General features: G+C 42.4%; 1 protein-coding gene across 5 annotated transcripts in view; it reads left to right on the top strand.

The window, feature by feature from the left end:
- Positions 1–423: 423 nt before the first annotated feature.
- Positions 424–19,611, top strand: part of RUNDC3B (RUN domain containing 3B) — a 145,555-nt gene continuing 126,367 nt past the window's right edge. For 2 of the 5 annotated variants that reach the window (XM_043541260.1, XM_037890754.2), the window contains exons 1-2: positions 435–829; positions 12,774–12,889. In XM_043541260.1, the coding sequence (XP_043397195.1) occupies positions 567–829; positions 12,774–12,889 (379 nt within the window). In that variant the 5' untranslated portion in view covers positions 435–566. Of the gene's footprint in view, positions 830–12,773; positions 12,890–19,611 lie in introns of all 5 variants that reach the window. The other 3 variants (XM_037890753.2, XM_043541259.1, XM_037890751.2) reach the window with 3 other exon arrangements.

Genomic DNA, 19,611 nt, shown 5'->3' with positions numbered 1-19,611 from the left:
GGCCAGTTTGGTCTTCCCAAGGAGGGACTGGAGGTGGGGGAGGTCCAGATTGGGACAGTGTGCCCTGGCATATCCTCTGCCTCAGCAGCAGCTGGGCAATTAAACCACCACCTGCAAGGGCAGCTCCTAGGACCTCAAGGCTGGTGAGAGCCAGTGAGGAATTTCATATTTCACACCTGGGATGTGCATGTGGGTCTTTGCCTACAGCTTCCCTCCCTCCATGGCCTACCCCCCGCCTCTCCACCCTACTCTCTGCTAGCAGATGCCCCTCATAGCCCGCACCTCCCTCCTACCGACGTCCCGCCCCCGCGGTGTCCCGGCCCCGCCTCCTCGCCTAATTCCCCACGCGCCCCAAGCCGCCTCTTCGCGCACTTGACAGTTGGCTCTCTTAAGAGCACGCGCCCCTTTAAAGCATCTGCCGCCCTGTGCCCCGCCCCCTCCTGCCTTTTGATTGGCTGGCGGAGCCGGTGCTCTGCGGTCCTGGCAGCTGCGACTCAAAGGCGCCGCGGTTGCTCCGGCTGCCGAGGGCGGGGGACCCCGGCTCCCTCCCTGCCTGTGCCGGCCGGATGCGCAGCAGCACCTGCCGCTCAGACACCGGCACCAGGAGGGGGAGACACGGGGGCCTCGTCCTCCCCTGGGGTGGCGGCGGTGGCAGCCCGGAGAGCAGGAGGCCGGGAACAAAGGCTCCGCGCCAGCCCCTGTGGCTCCACCTGCCGCCCGCGGCGATGGCTTCCCTGAGCCTGGGGGGGCTGAACGTCTCGGCCCGTAGGAAGAGCGTCCAGTCCCGCAACGCGGCGGTGGAGAGGAGGAACCTGATCACCGTCTGCAGGTGACTCCCCAGCCCCGCGGCTCCTCCCCGCTCTGCCTCTGTCTCGTGCCCGCCCTCTGGGGAGGCGAGTTCCCCTCCTTCGCTGCCCCCAGCGCCGGGCTGTGCCCGCCTCCGTCGGCGCGGCTGAAATCGCTTTCCACCCCCGCGCCCCGCCTTGGGCAGGTGAATCCCCTGCTCCGCCCTCTGGATCCCAGCCCCTGGGCGCGCAGCTGGCTGGTCGCCGTCGCCCTGGGCAGCGTGTCCGCGGGGCTGAGAGGGGGAGTCTGCGCGTGGCCTGACCCGTGGTGGCTTTGGTGGCCCCTGGCAGGACGGCAGGCTGTGCGCCCGTCCTCGGTACGGGGGGGTTGCCTGGCTTTGGGGCTGCAGTAGGATTAAAAACGAAGGATGGGAGTCTGCCTCCTGACTCAGCGCCTTTAAAAAATGGCTGTTTAGCAGCCTCCCAAGGACCCGGCCTAAATTGCTTGCTGGCTTTATTCTTCTTCGCTTTGACAAGGCGGTGTGTGTATTTACCTGACTATAAAGTTAAGGCTATTTAAACAAAATATTGGGACTAGTTCAGACTGGTAGCTTGAGACAAATAGGTTTGTTTTTTGGCAAAATGTGCTTGTTAGAGATTTTGCTGTACAATGTGAATATTTGTCAGTTCTGTGTATGTTCACGACAGTTGAAGCAAGAACCAAGATGGTTTCTAAACTTTTAAGGATGTTTAATTCAAGTCTTGTCTTCATTTAGGCTTTCCTCATGTGGTATCTTATATGTTGTGACAGGTTTCAGAGTAGCAGCCGTGTTAGTCTGTATCCACAAAAAGAAAAAGAGTACTTGTGGCACCTTAGAGACTAACAAATTTATTAGAGCATAAGCTTTCGTGAACTACAGCTCACTTCATCAGATGCATTCAGTGGAAAATATGGTGGGGAGATTGTATATAAAATGGGTATTATCATACAGACTGTAACAAGGGTGACCAGGAAAGGTGAACTATTACCAGCAGGAGAGCGGGGGAGAGCCTTTTGTAGTGATAATCAAGGTGGGCCATTTCCAGCACTTTACAAGAACAGTAGGAGAGGAAATAAACAAGGAGAAATAGTTTTACTTTGTGTAATGACCCTTCCACTCCCAGTCTTTATTCAAGGCTAAGTTAATTGTATCCAGTTTTCAAATTAATTCCAATTCAGCAGTCTCTCCTTGGAGTCTGTTTATGAAGTTTTTTTGTTGAAGAATTGCCACTATTAGGTCTGTAAATGCCCGTTTGCCATGTACACTGGCCAAACTGGACAGTCTCTACGTAAAAGAATAAATGGACACAAATCAGACGTCAAGAATTGTAACATTCAAAAACCAGTTGGAGAACACTTCAATCTCTCTGGTCACTCAATTACAGACCTAAAAGTGGCAATTCTTCAACAAAAAAACTTCAAAAACGGACTCCAATGAGAGACTGCTGAATTGAAATTAATTTACAAACTGCATAGCATAGCAAATAGCATAGCAATGTGTAGCTTATTTTTTCCACACGTGAATTATTACCTATTAAATCATAGGAAACCTTGAGTAAAAAGTACAAAAATGCTTTTGAATGTGAATTCCTAGCCCAATTCCAATATAATGTAGAGCCAACAAATAGATTAATTTGAATATTGACTAAAATGCCATGTAATGACTTTTAATTAATTGAAAATAAGTATATTTAAAAATACTGAACAGATATTTAACTGTAATATCTTTATAATATACAAATATTTTTCTCTATCTATATTATAACTTTTACAAATTGAAGCTTTCACACAGGGATTGACAAGTGACACCTACTAGATAACATGACATGAGGCTTGTATCCTTACTAGTGTGGTCCAGTGGTAACTTCCTTAGGAAAAGCTAATTTGTTTCTTGGCGCCTTCCCCTTCCCATCAGGGTATAGTCCTTAGATCCTGCTTGTGGAATTCCTTCTTACATACTGGCTGTAGCTTAGTAGATGGGTTACAGACTTGAACCAACCCACATCATCCTAGCTACTGAAAGGGAAGAACATGTTCTCTCCCTCAGATCCCAGCATCCAGGCTTCAGGGAGGGCTCCACTACTCTACTTCTCCAGTAGCCTGTCTTTTTTGTGCTTCCCTCTAGTGCTGCTTGGAAAAGCTAGATGCAATAACTGAATAAAGTGGGTAAGAAACTAGTCAGTTTTGTGGTTGCCCATCGGGTCTCAAATGGTAGAAATGAAATTCTCCCATCTTGTCAATTCCACTTGGCTGTTGGGAAAGCTGCAGAGGTGCTGACATTGCTTGCCTGCTCATAAACTTAGGATTGAAGTTCACTGGTTACTATTGGAACCATAAATGCTAGAAAAACTTTTTTTAAAAAGATCAAAGCTTACATTCTTTGTGGTATGTGATGGCTTAGACCTCATCTTTCCTATTATGATGGAAAATATCCTACTCTTCACTGGAGAATGGTTTTCTTTGGCTCTGATATTTAATGTATCTGTGAGACAGTCAAAAGTGACCCTAATTTAGAGAAAGAAATCTTAGAAAACTGAGGCAATATAAATTGTCAGCAACAGCAGCATATGTGAATGAGTGATTCCTACCTTCCTATAGACACTCTCTAAAATAACAAAATGTTTACAGCTAGAATAACATTCTGCTGTCTTTCTCACCAACCCTAAAAATTAACATTTTCCACAAGCTTTAAATCTTGGGGGAGAGGAGTGTGTGTTCACTATTAAAGCTGGTATATGTTCTTGATTGTTTCTATCCTTTTGAGCTTTTTAAAAGAAAAAGGCAAGGAGTAGTTTTATGGAAATAATCAAAACCCATCTGCAATTATTAAGCCTTTCTGATATTATAGAGTATTCTTTAGTAGGCGTACACTAAAAACTACAAAGCAGCAAATCAGGCAGCTGATTGTAATATGTTTGAGACCATCAGAACTACTGTTGGTATAAATGGTGCCCTTAATGTACCTTGAGATGATTGAATCAGATGTGGAAAGTACCCCTTTTTTTACAACTGCAGCTCAGAAGCTGCAAGGAAGAAATTCTTCTGCATTGTCATCTGCAGCCTTCTCTTATGATTACCAGAGAAGAGTTCTTCAAATTATCATTCTGCAAAATCTTTAGTATTTCTTCAGTAGCTCTTTTTAAAGTGTCATCTGCATTATTTGGATTTTTACTTGCTCCTTTTAGTGCCAGTTTTTTTATGCTTGTTCTTCATTAACTAAATGACACAGAATATAGAGGGATTATATGGTCATTTAGAGACTTTTAAAATCTGATTTTTAATATTGTAGATATTTATGACACCTGCAGGCTCACAGTCAGATAAGACAGTACTGTCACATTATTTTCATATAAGAAAATTAACTGTTGACCCTCACATTTTTGTGTAGGCCCATGAAAACAATTCCTTCCCCAAACAGGCTGACTCCTCTGTACCATGATCACAATAGGGTGCATAGGGTTGGTCTGAGAATTTTCAGACAGAGGAGTCTTTAGGTTTCTCCAGCCTCCTGCTGTAAAAGTTAGCCCCGCTACTTGTAGTGGCGTATGCGTATAGTTCTGAACATTTAAAGTTTTCCAAGGGACAGTTTGTTTCAGATACATTGAAAAGATTGGTGGGGAGACAACTTAAATATTAAAAACCATCATAATGTTAAGTGTGTTTAAAATTTGGAGATCTGTTAATCGCCTCAATGCTTTGCTGGTAATATTGTCTCAGTGTGTGTTGAGATTTCACAGCCTTGACGCTCAGCTGGAAGCATTAAGTTCTTTGACAAACGTTATCGACTTTCCCTTATAAGGTAGAGATTGTCTTCTGTTTTTTATCTTCCATTTATAGATTTGAGATAAGAACACAAGTGATATTCAGAGGTGAAGAGTCTTACAGGATTATATTGGGTCTCTCTCCCTATCCCGGACACATTACTCAAACTCTCTGGAGGGGACCTTCAAAAATTAGGCTCCTGTTTGCTTGCTTAGATTATTCTAAAGCAGTGGTTCCCAAACTTGTTCCGCCGCTTGTGCAGGGAAAGCCCCTGGCGGGCCGGGCAGGTTTCTTTACCTGCCGCATCCGCAGGTTCGGCCGATTGCGGCTGCCAGTGGCTGCGGTTCGCTGCTCCAGGCCAATGGGAGCTGCTGGAAGCGGTGGCCAGTACATCCCTTGGCCCTTGCCGCTTCTAGCAGCTCCCATTGGCCTGGAGCGGCGAACCGCAGCCACAGCAGGTAAACAAACCGGCCCAGCCCGCCAGGGGCTTTCCCCACACAAGTGGCGGAACAAGTTTGGGAACCACTGTTCTAAAGGTATCTGACTCAGTGTAGATGTTTGATTCAGTATACATAGTGTGGCCATATACTTCCTCTTGTTAGAGGTTCCACAAAGAAAAGCATTAAGGTTTGGGATATATGTATAGATTCCTCTTTTGAATGTGAAGGCCACGTGTCAAAGTTGATCAGCTCTTGGACACATGGTGCATTGAGACCCTGAAATGGTATCTGCTGAGGATTCCAAGTATATTACAGTGAGATGCTTGGAGTGCTTTGAAGATGTTTGTCTTAAAGCAGATGCCTAGCTGGCATCCAAAGTGCAGCCTTACATCTCTGCTTTCTAGAGAGAGGTTTCAATGCAGACAGGAACATCAGCAATGAACTACCATTGGATCTAAAGTCCACATGTCAACATAGAACCACCTTTCATTGAAAGATACTTCAAGACCATGGAGTTCAAGGTAAGTGGCATTGGCGTAGAGCCTCAACTATAAGCAATAAGGTGCATGAATTCCAATTTCTTGTGAAAATGTTTCGAGATACCGTTGCATTTCCACACATTGGTGCAAGTAGCTTTGATGCTTCAGAGCTCAAGACGGTGACTCTTGAGCAGAATTGCATCACAAAACTGAAACTCCATGTACAGGAGTTGATGTAACAGTGCTTCTGCATAAACAGAATTAATGCTATTGCATGTAAGGCAAATGACAGTGGGGATGTACTGCTCCATGGTGCTTGTGTTTCCAAGGTGAGATCTGTTCTATTATTAAATAGAATAGAGACACAAGTGGCTGAAGTAATGAGACCTGGAAAAGAGCTCTGTAGCTCGAAATCTTCTCTCTCACACCAACAGAAGTTGGTCCTCCACCTTGTCTCTCTAATACCCTGGGTCTGACATGGCTACAACAACACTGCATATGTTAAATAGAATAATCATTGTTTGTCATGCCTCCTTGCTAGGTACCATCAATTTTAGCTGCTTCAATCCTGATAGTCAAGGCATTGAACTTTTGCTATGTTATCTTCGCTCAGAGCTGCCTCACAAAGCTGGACCGCCCCCCCAATACTCAGAAGCCTTGAAGTGAGGATCATAACTCAAACCCTGTTTGTCCAGTATAGACAGAGTTGTCCTATGAAAAATTAAGCCATCTGTGCTTTTCAGCCCGAGATAAGTAGCTTTGATGCAGGACTTCCTCAGTTTGCTGTTAGTAGCCAAGGCATTACTCTATTTTCATTTGTACTATGTGCATCAGAAATATTGAAACTTGGTAACATTGATCCTGAATTGTCCTGTAATACCTCATGGTAAATCATGTTTCATGGGTTACAGAATCTCAACATGTCAGCTCTCCGTATAAAGTCAAAATACTGATGTAACAGGAACGTGGCAGTGTTTTGTGTGGCTTCAGATCACTTAAGAACAGAGGAAAATTTGTACAGTGTGTATGTACTAGTTCACCCGACTTTTTATTCTGGTTGTTTATCACCTTTCAAAAGGCCTGAAAGTGAAGAATAATAATGTAGCAGCAAAAACATCACAATTAGAAACACATATAGCGGCTTCCTTCCGTGTTATTAAAATAATCTCTAAACTTAGAATCTTCTCTTGATGAGGCATTATTAACTTAAACCTCTTGGCCTGGATATATCCCAAATAAGGTTCCTGAGCCCTGCTGCAGTTGAGTTAAGAAATTTGGGAAAAATTCCTTCTCCTCCTGCTGCAAGGATAGAAGAGGTTGCAAGGAAAAGATGGCGATAATCTTCTAGGTCTCCGTCTGACTTAAACATCTTAATAAGGACTCAGAAGGTCTTCTGCAGGTTGGAAAATGCAACCACATCTACATCTATTTATTGCTGGCCCAGTCCATGATTACTCTGAAGGAAGAGAATGATGTCCTCAACGGTTGAAATCCTAGGATACTAGAAGAGCTGTACAGAAGCACTGGTGTTTGGGAACATTCTCTTTCTTAAAGGACATTGTGTGCAGCTAGGGACTGTTGCAGTGGTGGTATAGCTATGCCATGTTTGGAATACTTTTCTCCCTTAATACTGACCTTTTTCTGTGAGATTACAGCCATTTGAATTGTCTGCTGGTTGGCTAGTGGTATAAACTACTAAGAACACTCTCATCCTCACAGAGGAACCTTCAGAAGAGAGATTCAGGCTTAGCTTTCCTGCAGATTCTAGCTATTGATGGTGATCTGTCGCAATTAGTCTGGGGGCATGGGTTATCTGTGTTGCTCATGAAATCCAGTGGAAGTGTGGCACATGCATACGCACACACGTTATTGTGGGAGCTGGTCCTCTGCTCAGTTAGGCTGATTGTATGAGCGAGATGACTGGTGTCTTGCTAAGGAAATCCAATGGAATACAAGGTGAAAGGATGAATTTTAAATAGGCATCTCTTCCTTTTTTTTCCCAGCAGAAATGTAGATTTCAGCAACTAGGATCCTTAGGTTGCCCTTGAAGGGAGGGTCAACAGACTGACTTCTGAAAACTGTTTATTTGCCTAAGAAAATTCTCAAACTCTAAAGTCCTCTTTTGGAGAATACTGAGTCTAAAGCAGATACCATGGATGGATATAGACTAAACCGGAGTCAGATGGTCAGATTCTCACCCCCACCCTAGTCCCTGTAGGGTGAGTTAAGGGATTGAGGTGGCATAAAGCAGCTCTAGAAACTTCTGATCAGACTGGGGGAATTTTCTCCCAGTAAGGGAACCGAGGAGGAACCTGGTCTGACTTCTGAGAATCCCTTCACAAACCCTGGTCTACTGGGGGTGCCAGGGGTGAGGATGAAGATGTGAGGGACTTGTTCAAGGATGTGAAAAGGATCGAGATTCTGAGCAACGATGCTCCAGGCCTAAGTCAAGCAGTGAGATGGATGTCTACAAAACACATTTCACCAGCCTACTTTGACTATCCCAAATGTTGCTGAAAAGTTTCTCCAGTTATTTGGAGAACATTTGAGAGGGCTATAAATATTAATGAGAGAAATTACCAGGGCCAGATGTTTTACTTAATGGAATTTTTTTAAATTGCCTTGGGGCAGTGTAAAATTTATAATTCATAATTTCCTTTTTGGTTTGGTAAATTAGTATTGTAATTGCTTGTGTTCTGGTGGTGTCTACAGTCCCCAACAAATGTTATTGGCTCTATTGTGCTAGACATGGGTACAGTCTCTTTCCTGAGAAGAACAGATTGGAAAAAGGATGTCTCTGTTAAATATTTGACATCCCTGCCGTTTGAACTGATCTGTAAGAATTCACAATCAATGTGTTTGAGACTTCCAAAAGGTCCTTCAGCAAAACTAGGAAAACCAGACTTAATATTCCAGATCAATGTTCAGACAAACATGGCACAAGATGGGGTGTGTATTCGTGCCTGCTACAGACCACAAAATCACACTAGGGAACAGAATGACTCCAGCTTAAGTGACTGACTATACTATGTAGGGAAAAAAGCTGCATGATTATGGGACTTCACTTTGAGTGACACATGATGGAGGTCTCATGTTGCAAGTACTAAAACATCCTTGGAATTTCTAAACATTAGAGATGACAGTTTTCTAACTCTCAAAGTGTTACAGCCAACAAGAGGGAATTGATTTAGACCCTTTCTTAACAGCTAAAGAAAAGCTGATCACAGAATGAAAAATTAAAGGTTGCTTAGGTACATGTGGTCATGACTTGATCACATTTATAATGTGCAAGCACAATCAAGTCCAGATCAGTAATATACTTGGTGCTGTATTAGGGCCAGTTTCACAAAGCTGAAAACAATTTAAGCCAAATCAGCTGGGAGGAAGAACTTAATCAGAAAAATGTGAATTATAATTGGTAATCATTTTAAGAACACCTTATTACATGGCCAAAAAGCCACAATCAAGGAAGAAGGCTGTGTTGGTTTAAAAACTGACCTGGTTTGGAGGGGAAGTGAACACAGCTATAATAAATAAATACATTTACATAAAAACAAATGAAAGCGGAAGTTGATAGTAATGAAGTTAGGAATTGTAGAAAACTGATAAGGGAAGAAAAGGGGGACAATGCGAAATCTATGGCCAGCAGTGTTAAGGAAAATAAGGAGGAGGTTTTTTTGTTTTAATATATTAGGAACAAAAGGAATCCTGGTAATGGTATTGGTCCATTACTAGATGGAAATGGTAGAATTATCAATGAAAAGGCAGAAGTGTTGAATAAACATTCATGTCCTGTCTCTGGGGAAAAAACAGATGATACAGTCTCATCATATGGGGTTGATAACACTTTTTCCTTCCACTGGTATCTTTGGATGATGTTAAACAGAAGCTACTGAAGTTAGACATTTTTAAAGCAGCAGGTCCAGATAATTTGCATCCATGAGTTTTAAAAGAGCTGGCTGAGGAGCTCGCTAGATCATTAATGTTGATTTTCAATAAGTCTTGGTGCACTGGGGAAGTTCCAGGAGACTGGACAAAAGGTGATGTTGTGTCAGTTTTTAAAAAGGATAAACAGGATGATCCAGGTAATTATAGGCCTGTCAGCCTGACATCAATCCTGGGCAAGATAATGGAACAGCTGATGTGGGACTCGATTAATAAAGATTTAAAGGAGGGTAATTAATGCAAATTGACGTGGGTTTATTGAAAATAGATCCTGTCAAACTTATAATGGTATCAAGTTTGGGTGATAAATGTAATAGTGTTGATGTAATAGACTTCTGTTAGGTGCCTGACTTGATACCATATGATATTTTGATAATTATATTCTAGTTTTTTTTTAACATGGCACACACTAAATAGATTAAAAATTGGCTAATTAATAGGTCTCAAAATATAATTGTAAATAGGGAATCATGATCAAGTGGGTGCCTCTTCCAGTGGAGTCCATCAATAATCAGTTCTTTACCCTATGCTATTTAACATTTTTATCCATGACTTAGAAAAAAACATTAAATCATTGCTGATTATGTTTGAAGATGACACCCAAATTGGGGGAGTAGTGAATAAAGAAGCGGACAAGTCACTGATTCAGAGCGATCTGCATCGTTTGGTAAACTGGGCGCAAGCAAAGACTATGCATTTTAATATGGTTTAATGTAAATGTTAGGGCTGTCGATTAATCGCAGTTAACTCACGTGATTAACTAAAAAAAATGAATTGCAATTAATCGCAGTTTTAATCGCACTGTTCAACTGTAGAATACCAGTTGAAATTTATTAAATATTTTGGATTTTTTCTACATTTTCATATGTATTCTGTGTTGTAATTGAAATCAAAGTGTATATTTTTTATTACAAATATTTGCACTATAAAAATAATAAACAAAAGAGATAGTATTTTTCAGTTCACATCATACAAGTACTATAATGTAATTGTCGTGAAAGTGAAACTTACAAATGTAGATTTTTGTTTTTTTTGTTACATAACTGTATTCAAAAACAATCGTTTAAAACATCAGTGCCTACAAGTCCACTCAGTTCTACTTCTTGTTCAGCCAAGTGCTAAGACAAATAAGTTTGTTTACATTTACAGGAGATAATGCTGCCCTCTTATTTATAATGTCACTAGAAAGTGAGAACAGTAATTTGCATGGCACTTTTGTAGCTGGCATTGCAAGGTAGGTACTTAGGCGCCAAATATGCAAAACATTCGTATGTCCTTTCATGCTTTGGCCACCATTCCAGAGGATATGCTTCCATGCTGATGATGCTCGTTTAAAAAAAAAAAAAAAGCATTAATTTAAATTTGTGACTGAACTCCTTGGGGGAGAATTGTATGTCCCCTGCTCTGTTTTACCTGCATTCTGCTATATATTTCATGTTATAGCCGTCTTGGGTGATCACCCAGCACAAGTTGTTCATTTTAAGAACACTTTCATTGCAGATTTGACCAAACACAAAGAAGGTTCCAGTGTGAGATTTCTAAAGATAGCTACAGCACTCGACCCAGCGTTTAACAATCTGAAGTGCCTTCCAAAATCTGAGAGGGATGAGGTGTAGAGCATGCTTTCAGAGGTCTTAAAAGAGCAACACTCCAATGGGGAAATTACAGAACCTGAACCACCAAAGAAGAAAATCAACTTTCTGCTGGTGGCATCTGACTCAAATGATGGAAAACGAACAGGCGTCGGTCCTCTCTGCTTTGGATTGTTATCGAGCAGAGTCAGTCATCGTCATCATGGATGCGTGTCCCCTGGAATGGTGGTTGAAGCATGAAGAGACATATGAATCTTTATTGCATCTGGCACTTAAATATCTTGCGACTCCGGCTACAACAGTGCCATGAGAATGCCTGTTCTCGATTTCAGGTGACATTGTAAACAGGAAGCGGGCAGCATTATCTCCTGCAAATGTAAACAAACTTATTTGTCTTAGTGCTTGGCTGAACAAGAAGTTGGGCTTGCAGGCTCTAAAAATTTACATTGTTTTATTTTTGAATGCAGGTTTTTTTTTTTTTTACATAATTCTACATTTGTAAGTTCAACTTTCATGATAAAGAGATTGCGCTACAGTACTTGTATTAGGTGAATTGAAAAATACTGTTTTGTTTTTTTACAATGCAAATGCTTGTAATCAAAATAAATATAAAGTGAGCACTGTAGACTTTGTATTCTGTGTTGTACTTGAAATCAGTATATTTGAAAACATAGAAAACATCCAAAAATATTTTAAATAAATGGTATTCAGTTATTGTTTCACAGTGCAATTAATAGCAATTTTTTTAAATCGCTTGACAGCCCTAGTAAATGTATACAGCGATGAACAGAGAATGTAGGCCATGCTTACATCATGGGGTATTTTATCTTGGAAGGCCATTAGTCTGAAAAAGATTTGGGGGTTATGGTAGATAATCAGCTGAGTTCTCAGTGTGATGCTGCGGCCAAAAAAGTTAATGCAATTGGATGCATAAATGGGAGAATCTTGAGTAGGAGTAGAGACGTTCTTCTGCCTCTGCATTTGGCACTAATACAACTGCTGCTGGAATATTGTGTCCAGTTCTGGTGTCTCCAATTTATCAATATCATTCTTGAATTGTGGAGTGTTCAAAGGAGCCATGAGAATGACTAAAGGATTAGAAATAGACTCAGAGCTCTATCTATTTATCTTAACAAAGAAAAGGTTAATGGGCAAATTGATTACAATTTATAGGTATCTACATGGGAAATGAATATGTAATAATAGATTCTTCAGTCTAGCAAAGAAATGTATAATCTGATCCATTGGTTGGATGTTGAATCTAGACACAAATTTACACCTTATTTCCATTTTCAGTTTAACAATGAAGATAATTAACCATTGGGATAATTTACCAGGGGTTGTTGTGGATTCTCCCTTACTGACCACTTTTAAATCATAATTTGATTTTTTTTCCCTAAAATATTTGCTCTGGGGCTATTTTGGGTAAGTTCTATGTCCTGTGTTATACAAGAGGCCAGACTAGTTGATCACACTGGTCCCTTCTGGCCTTGGAATCTGAATCTATGAAAGCTTTAGCAGCGATGATTTACAATACAATTCTATGAAAGCTAGAAGTGATGATTTACAATATTTTCTAGGTTACTTCTTGTATTTTAGGTAAATGAGAACCATATATGTTATAACTTGAACATCTTGATCACTTTCCTGTTTTAATAAAATACATTATGCCATCTGGTATAGAGGAACAAAAGGATCTATAAAATTGATATCCTTTTCTTCTGTTCTAGGTTCTCTGTGAAGACTCTGATTGATCGTTCCTGTTTTGAGACTATTGATGATTCTTCTCCTGAATTTAATAATTTTGCAGCCATTTTGGAACAGATTTTAAGTCATCGTCTGAAAGGTACATTAATAATTCTCTATTTTCCAGTTGTTATACCCTCTTTTTTTTTTAAAAAAAAAAACTAAAACAATGGAGTGTGCACTATGCTCAGTGAATTTATGCTCAAAGTTTAAATGGAAACCAAGTGTTTTAAGTTTTGCTGATGGAAAACTGCGGTATAGTTATGTTTCTATCAATGTCAGGTTGCTAGTAATCACATCATGTCACTTGCTCTAGAACCCATCTTTGGAGTGTCAGAGAAGATAAGGCAGCTAGTACATGCAACCAGATCAGGAGAACTAATACTAGAAGTTTTTCTGTGAAGTGTGTGTGCAAAAGGATTTTCAGTTTGTTTTGAATGTTTGTGTCATCAGTACAATCCAAGTCTCGAATGTCCCTGGCTAGTCTCATGCCTAATGAACATCCCAAAAGTTATCCTACAGAGCTGCAATTTCCATGTGGGAAATCCCTGTTCTAAATAGATATTGAATAGTTCAAAGTTTCATTATTTGCTTTCCATGTAGTGGTCATGTGATTGTGACTGCGTGTATAAACCCGTATTGGGACAGGAGGGTTTTAGGAGCAGTTCTGGGCCCAGGAGATCCCGCTTCTCTGCACCTGCAGTCTTCTCTAGCTGGAGGAGAAGCTTTTAAAAGGGAGCCAGACAGCTCAGAATAGGAAAACAAATCTATCCTGAGAACTCCTGAGCAAGGGCACAAAGAAGTCCTTATTGCAAGGGAAGGGCTAGTAAGCAGCAGGAGAAGGTCCAGGGTGGAGATCCAGGTGAGAGGTAGCTGCAAACTTTCTTTTTTGGGCTCAGGGTTGAGTCCTGTGCAGGGAGCCTGACTATAGTCAGGGGTTTATCAGGGACTGTTGCTTGCCTGAAACCGTGGATAGAGGGAGAGTGTGACAGACCCTGAGTGGGGTGCAGCCCAGGAACTTGGATCAGTGTGCAGCTGAGGCTAGTGTGCAAGAAATGAGGCTACTAGCTGAGCTGAACTGGGCTGAAAATTCAGTTGTTTTATTATTTTCCATTGGAGTTTAAGGGAAATACTTTGAGGCCCTGTGAGAAGAAAGTAGTAGGAAGTGGCCCAGGAAGGCAGCCCCAAAGTATTCCAGAGTGTTTGCTATTATTGCCTCTTGTAGGGCCTTGGGTTGGCATCTGGTGGAGGCGGAGGGCCTGGGCTCTCCTACCAACCACCCTTTGTGTGGAAGGGGCATAAACCTCTCTCTTCCCTCCTCCCACACCCGTCCTTGGAGAAGAAGAAGAAGATAGAGACACTGTAAGCACTCCTGCAGTTGTGTATAACAAGGATGTATTGAATAAATGTAAAAGGACCTGTGAAAGTATTGAGTCTTCATGCTACAAAGAGACAGCCATATTTTTGCAGAAGTGAAATAAGTGTTTACGCTATCTGAAGGACAGTAGAACCTTTCTATAAGTAAAGAAAGGGTCTCTGGTTCTCATAAAATGAATCATGACTATGAGTCACACTTAAGGTTGCCAGGCATCTCGTTTTTGATTGGAACGCCCAGTCAAAAAGGGACCCTGGCATCTGACCGGGCCGCTAAAAGTCCGGTTGGTGGTGAAGCGGGGCTAAGGCAGGCTCCCTGGCTCTGCGCAGCTCCCAGAAGTGGCTGGCATGTCCGACTCCTAGGTGCAGGGGTGGCCATGAGGGTTCCATGCGTGCCCCTTGCCCTGAGCACCGGCCCTGCAGCGGGGGCGGTACCTGTGGGAGAGGGCAGCACTCAGAGCTGCCTGGCTCTACATCCACCTAGGAGCCGCAGGGACATACTGTCGCTTATGGGAGCTGCCTGAGATAAGTGCTACCCAGAGGCTGCATTCCCTCCCTCCCAACACCCTGCCCCAGCCCTGAGCCCCCTCACGCACCTAAACTTCCTCCCAGAGCCCACACTCTGAATCCCCTCCTTCACCCTAACCCCCTGTCCCAGCCCAGGGAAAGTGAGTGAGGGTGGGGGAGAGCGAGCGATGGAGGGAGGGTGGGGATGGAGTGAGCGGGGGTAGGGCCTTGGAGAAGAGGTGGGGTAGAGCCTTGGGGCAGGCAGGGCAAGGATGTTTGGTTTTGTGCGATTAGAAAGTTGGCAAACCTAGTCAAGCTAGCTGTGCAATGGTGACTTCTTGAGACAAACTGCTTCCTAGTAGGAATTGGAATTACTAGTTTGTGCTATGTACAGATTAAGTTCATGTTAAAGTGTAAACAGTGCTTTTCAATGAATATTGTTAGAAAAAATGTTGGTCTGAGTCATGAGATGCCTGAAAGTGCAATTCTACGCTGAGAGAGAACATTAAAATATCATTTTGTGTGTTTCTCAGCTATTTCTCAATGATTTATAAACTGAGCATATTTGATATGTAAAACAACACTTTTTTACACCTTCCAACTCTGTAAGCACTAAACAGTTCTTGGTCATTCCCTGTGGGTGAGGAGGGTAGCCCTGTCTGGGGAGCCCCCTTTTACCTGCCGTTTTTTATAGTAAAGTGGTCATCGTGGGGTTAACTGCATTACGCAGAATATTGGGGATGGAGCCATGCTATACCCCTCCCTCCTTCCTGTGTTGTCAGTGAGGGTACCCCCTCTCACGCCGTCCACCACCAAACACTTGGTTGTGGTGCAGTTGAATAAAGCAGCAAGTTCCCAGCCTGCAGTCCGTGAGTGGTGGTATTTTTGTTGCACTGAGCAGTCCCGTTACAAACCCTCGAGTACAGCAGTCCTTGCATTGGCTATTTCTGGGTAGAGTAGATGGAGTCTCTGGCTGACTTGTCTCCGCAGTTTTCCCAGAAGACCACGTGGTGGTGGTGAAATAACATTTTCAATTACTTTAATTTACTTAATATTTCAAAATATTTTATTGGTGACTGCAACTTCAAAAATTGTGTTCTTGTTCAGTGATGGTTTTTAAACATTGTGAACTGTATAAGAAGTGGATTTCTAGGTGGTTAAGATACAGTGATAGAAATTCTAGATGTGTACAGCACATCCAGTGAAATGATAATACTATGAAGCAGTGAATTTCATATTCCCTCTAATTCATAAGTGTACTAAGTCAAGAAGAAGATGCTTATTTACCTTTTCTTGTGAGGTCATCTTGCTGTCACTGCATCAGTCAGTCATGGCTTTTATAATTGGGTGGCTCTGCACTAAAAATGAAGATGTCTGTTCTAGTGATAAAGAACGTTTAATTGCACTTTTCATTTTGAAGGTATCATTTTTAGTCTGATTGAAGTAAATGAGGGAAATTAGCAGTTGTCTTATAAGTGGACAGGTTCTTGCTTCCACCAGTTTGTTTTCTTAAGCACACCAAGGTAAACGCTCTCAGAGGATTCCTGGTGGTTCTATGGAACATGAAGGCACAGTTCCCTTTTGCTCCTGAGCCGTCCTGCAAAATCTGGCTCCACCTGGCCCTCTTTACCACCCATCTACTCCCACACCTCCTAACTGCCATCAGACACAACTAAGCTGTTTGCGAGCTTCAGGGTAGCAAAAGATTGAAAAAGGACGAGACTGTCTCCCTCCCCCTTGGACAAAATGGCTGCCGAAGAGGAGAGTGGAGCTGTTATGGCCCTATTTAAAAGGATTGGAGATGACACAATTGAAATTAAATCCACCATGTTGACAATACAAGCTCCAATTGCATCTATTGATTCTTCAAATAGATCAAATAGGAGGTATGTAGACTCAGATTTAGCAGAATGTTATCAATTCCCTGAAAGCACTGAAGTCCTAAAAAGTGATCATAGTGTACTAATTTGAGAATGGTGAGGTTCGTAGAAGGGGCTCCTTGCAGAGATACTGGATTTCCTGGAGGATTGTGCCTTTGATATAGAAAGGGCACAGAAACCTTACCTCTAAACTTGCCCTTGATGCTAAAACAAAATCCATTATTATTCATTTCCTTTTTACTTTTTACTTTTCCAATTTACTTTTAAAGAGTTTGTTATGCAGAAAGCTAGGGAGGAGAAAACTCCGATGGGGTGCTTCTAATTCTAAGATCATGATTTTTCTGGACCTTGCTAAAGATATGGAATGCAGGACTGCCTTTAATAATGCAAGGAACATGACTAGGTGAAAAGGCCTTAAATACTATGACATTTCCAGTCTTGTTCCATGTAAAGTACAGAGAAGAGACTCATGTTTTTCAAAAGCCTCAAGAGGCAGAAAACTTCCTTAAAGGTCTCCTTGTCCACTATATGCTGTCCATTATATGTTCCTGTTTTTAAAAAAAATAGATTTGAGATTCCCCAATCAATTTCTAACAACAGTATGAAATAATGGCCTGCGGATTAAACTCCTCTCCCTATTCTCCCCTTTCATTTTTGCTGTTAGAATTTTGAAATTTGCCTTAGTAGAGGGGTATCTCCTTAGCTTTCTGTGTGGCCAAGATGAAACTCTATTGCTCTTCTGTGGGATAATCCATTAGGCAGTACAATCCAATTCAAATCTGTTTATCCTTTGAGTTCTTTCTGGGGGGTAAAATCTGCTTCAACTGTTCACCAAAGGGGGTTGCTGCTTTAGAAGGACTCTGGGGTCTTTGGTCTTAGCCTGCACTTCTTTTGGAAGCTGTGGGAAAGTGCAGTGCCCTCTGGAAGTAAAATCGGGCACCGACTCTGTGAGAACTCCACTGCCTCAAGATTGAATGCTACCTAAATCCTGGAATGGAAAGCACTTCTAGGCTCTGACATTGTTTTTTCACTGGTACTAGGACCACATACTTGTTCTCTGGCCAACTATGTAGTGTGCTGCATTAGCTGAAGGAACAGATCCTCTGGTATGGATTTATTTCCTGGCAGTGCTTTTGGAAAGACTTAAGATATTGCTGAATTGATACCCCATAGTCATAATGTAGAGTACATTTGAAGTCTTTTTGTGCATAAGTCTGACTGCTTTGTTCTGCATGGCCTTTAAATGTATCCACTTTACCTTCTCCTACTCCCCTTCACTTTTTTTCTTTCCTTTTTAGGAGGAAGTAGAGGAGGGGACTACGGGCCAGTGTTGACAGGATATTGGAGGTTAACAAAGTATTTATGCTGCACACTCCAAATGGATTTATGAGTTAGGGTTATTATATCTTATGATGTTAGTATATTTGCTGGATCCAGTTCTTGTTCTGGTATGACTATAAGGGTTGTAGATGGTCTTTGGAAGGGTTGAGTGCATGGTCTGGTACATTTATCCACTGAACCCTTTCTGTTAATGGATTCCCTGCATATACTCCGCCCCTCCTCTTTCCAGCAATGAGGAGGAAGAGGAGGCAGGGATGTACATCCCTCACCATTCCTCACCCAAACCTGGACCCTTGCAGCACCTGGATGGAAGAGGCTAGATGGATGGAAGAGGCTGGCAGGCTCCACAATGAGTGCCTCCTCCCACCAAACTGGGCATACTGGGACCCATGGGCATTACACAGGGATCAGAACATCAGGCCCCCTCAACCCACCCAGGTCCAGAACAATGCAATCACCTTTGCCACCTGCCCCAGCTTCCTCAGAAACGCTGGAGGAGGAAGTAGGAGAACCTGAAGATGAGCCTGAGGGCACCTACCAATATCTCCTTTTGTCACCAGAAGAAACAATAATGCTGCTCCCCACCCCCATATCTGGAGGTGACTTCAAATCCTTTCAAGATCTGTTTAAATGGGTAGCTGACTCCCTTGACACTGGAGACACGGAGCTACCAGAGACACAGCATAAACTGACTGACAGATATACTCGAGCTTCTCCATCAGCTAAGGTTGCACTACCCATTAATGCAGCAATTATGGACCCTGCAGAAATTGTCTGGCAGACACCAGCCACAGCTTCACCCTCTTGTAAGAGATCTGAGAACAAGTACTATGCACTGGCTAAGGGGGCTGAGTTTTTGTTCACCCACCCTACCCCAAACTCATTGGTAGTAGAAGTGGTTAATCAAAGGGGGAAACAACATCAGCTAAGAACCACCCCTTATGATAAGGACTGGAAAAGGCTAGAACTTTTCAGAAGGAAAGTCTACTCGTCGGCTACTCTCCAATTCCACATAGCCAACTACTCAGCCTTACTAGCCAAATACACGCACAACATGTTTTCTCAGATGTCGACCTTTATTGAACATCTTCGAGAAGACAAAAAGGAGCAATACAAGGCCAACATTGCAGAAGTTTCCCTCATTGCCAGAACGGCCCTGCAGACTTCTCTCAATTCTGCTAACACGGTGGTATGATCCATCGCTACGTCCATAGTCATGATTAGGGCTTCCAGGCTCTATCTTTCTGCGTTTCCCAGGGAAGTTCAAGCAACCATAGAGAACCTACTTTTTGAAGGCCAAAAACTGTTTGCAGAGAGCACGGATGTTTCCTTGCACACCTTGAAGGACTTCCGAGCAACATTAAAGGCACTTTGAATCTATTTCCCTGCAAACAAAAAGAAACTGGGTCGATTCTATAATCAACGATTCTGGGCTGCCCCATACACCCAAACTCAAAGACACTATGACCAGCGCAACAAACAGAGGCAGACAAAACCACGACAAACACAAGATCAGTCGTCTATGTCTCAACCATCCACTCCGAGGCAAACGTTTTGAAGTGTTGGTCGAGGACACGAAAACGCCACATTCTCCAATCCCAGAGTTCCATCCAATCTTCAGCCCATTTGGGGACAGTATCGCCATTCTACCCAGTCTGGAAAACCATCACCATGGACAAATGGGTTCTGGAAATTATCCAGAAGGGCTTTATCTCTTTTC

The sequence above is a fragment of the Chelonia mydas genome, chromosome 2 (assembly GCF_015237465.2).
Source record: "Chelonia mydas isolate rCheMyd1 chromosome 2, rCheMyd1.pri.v2, whole genome shotgun sequence".
In the NCBI taxonomy this organism is placed as follows: Eukaryota; Metazoa; Chordata; order Testudines; family Cheloniidae; genus Chelonia; species Chelonia mydas.
This window is presented reverse-complemented; position numbering and strand designations above follow the sequence as displayed.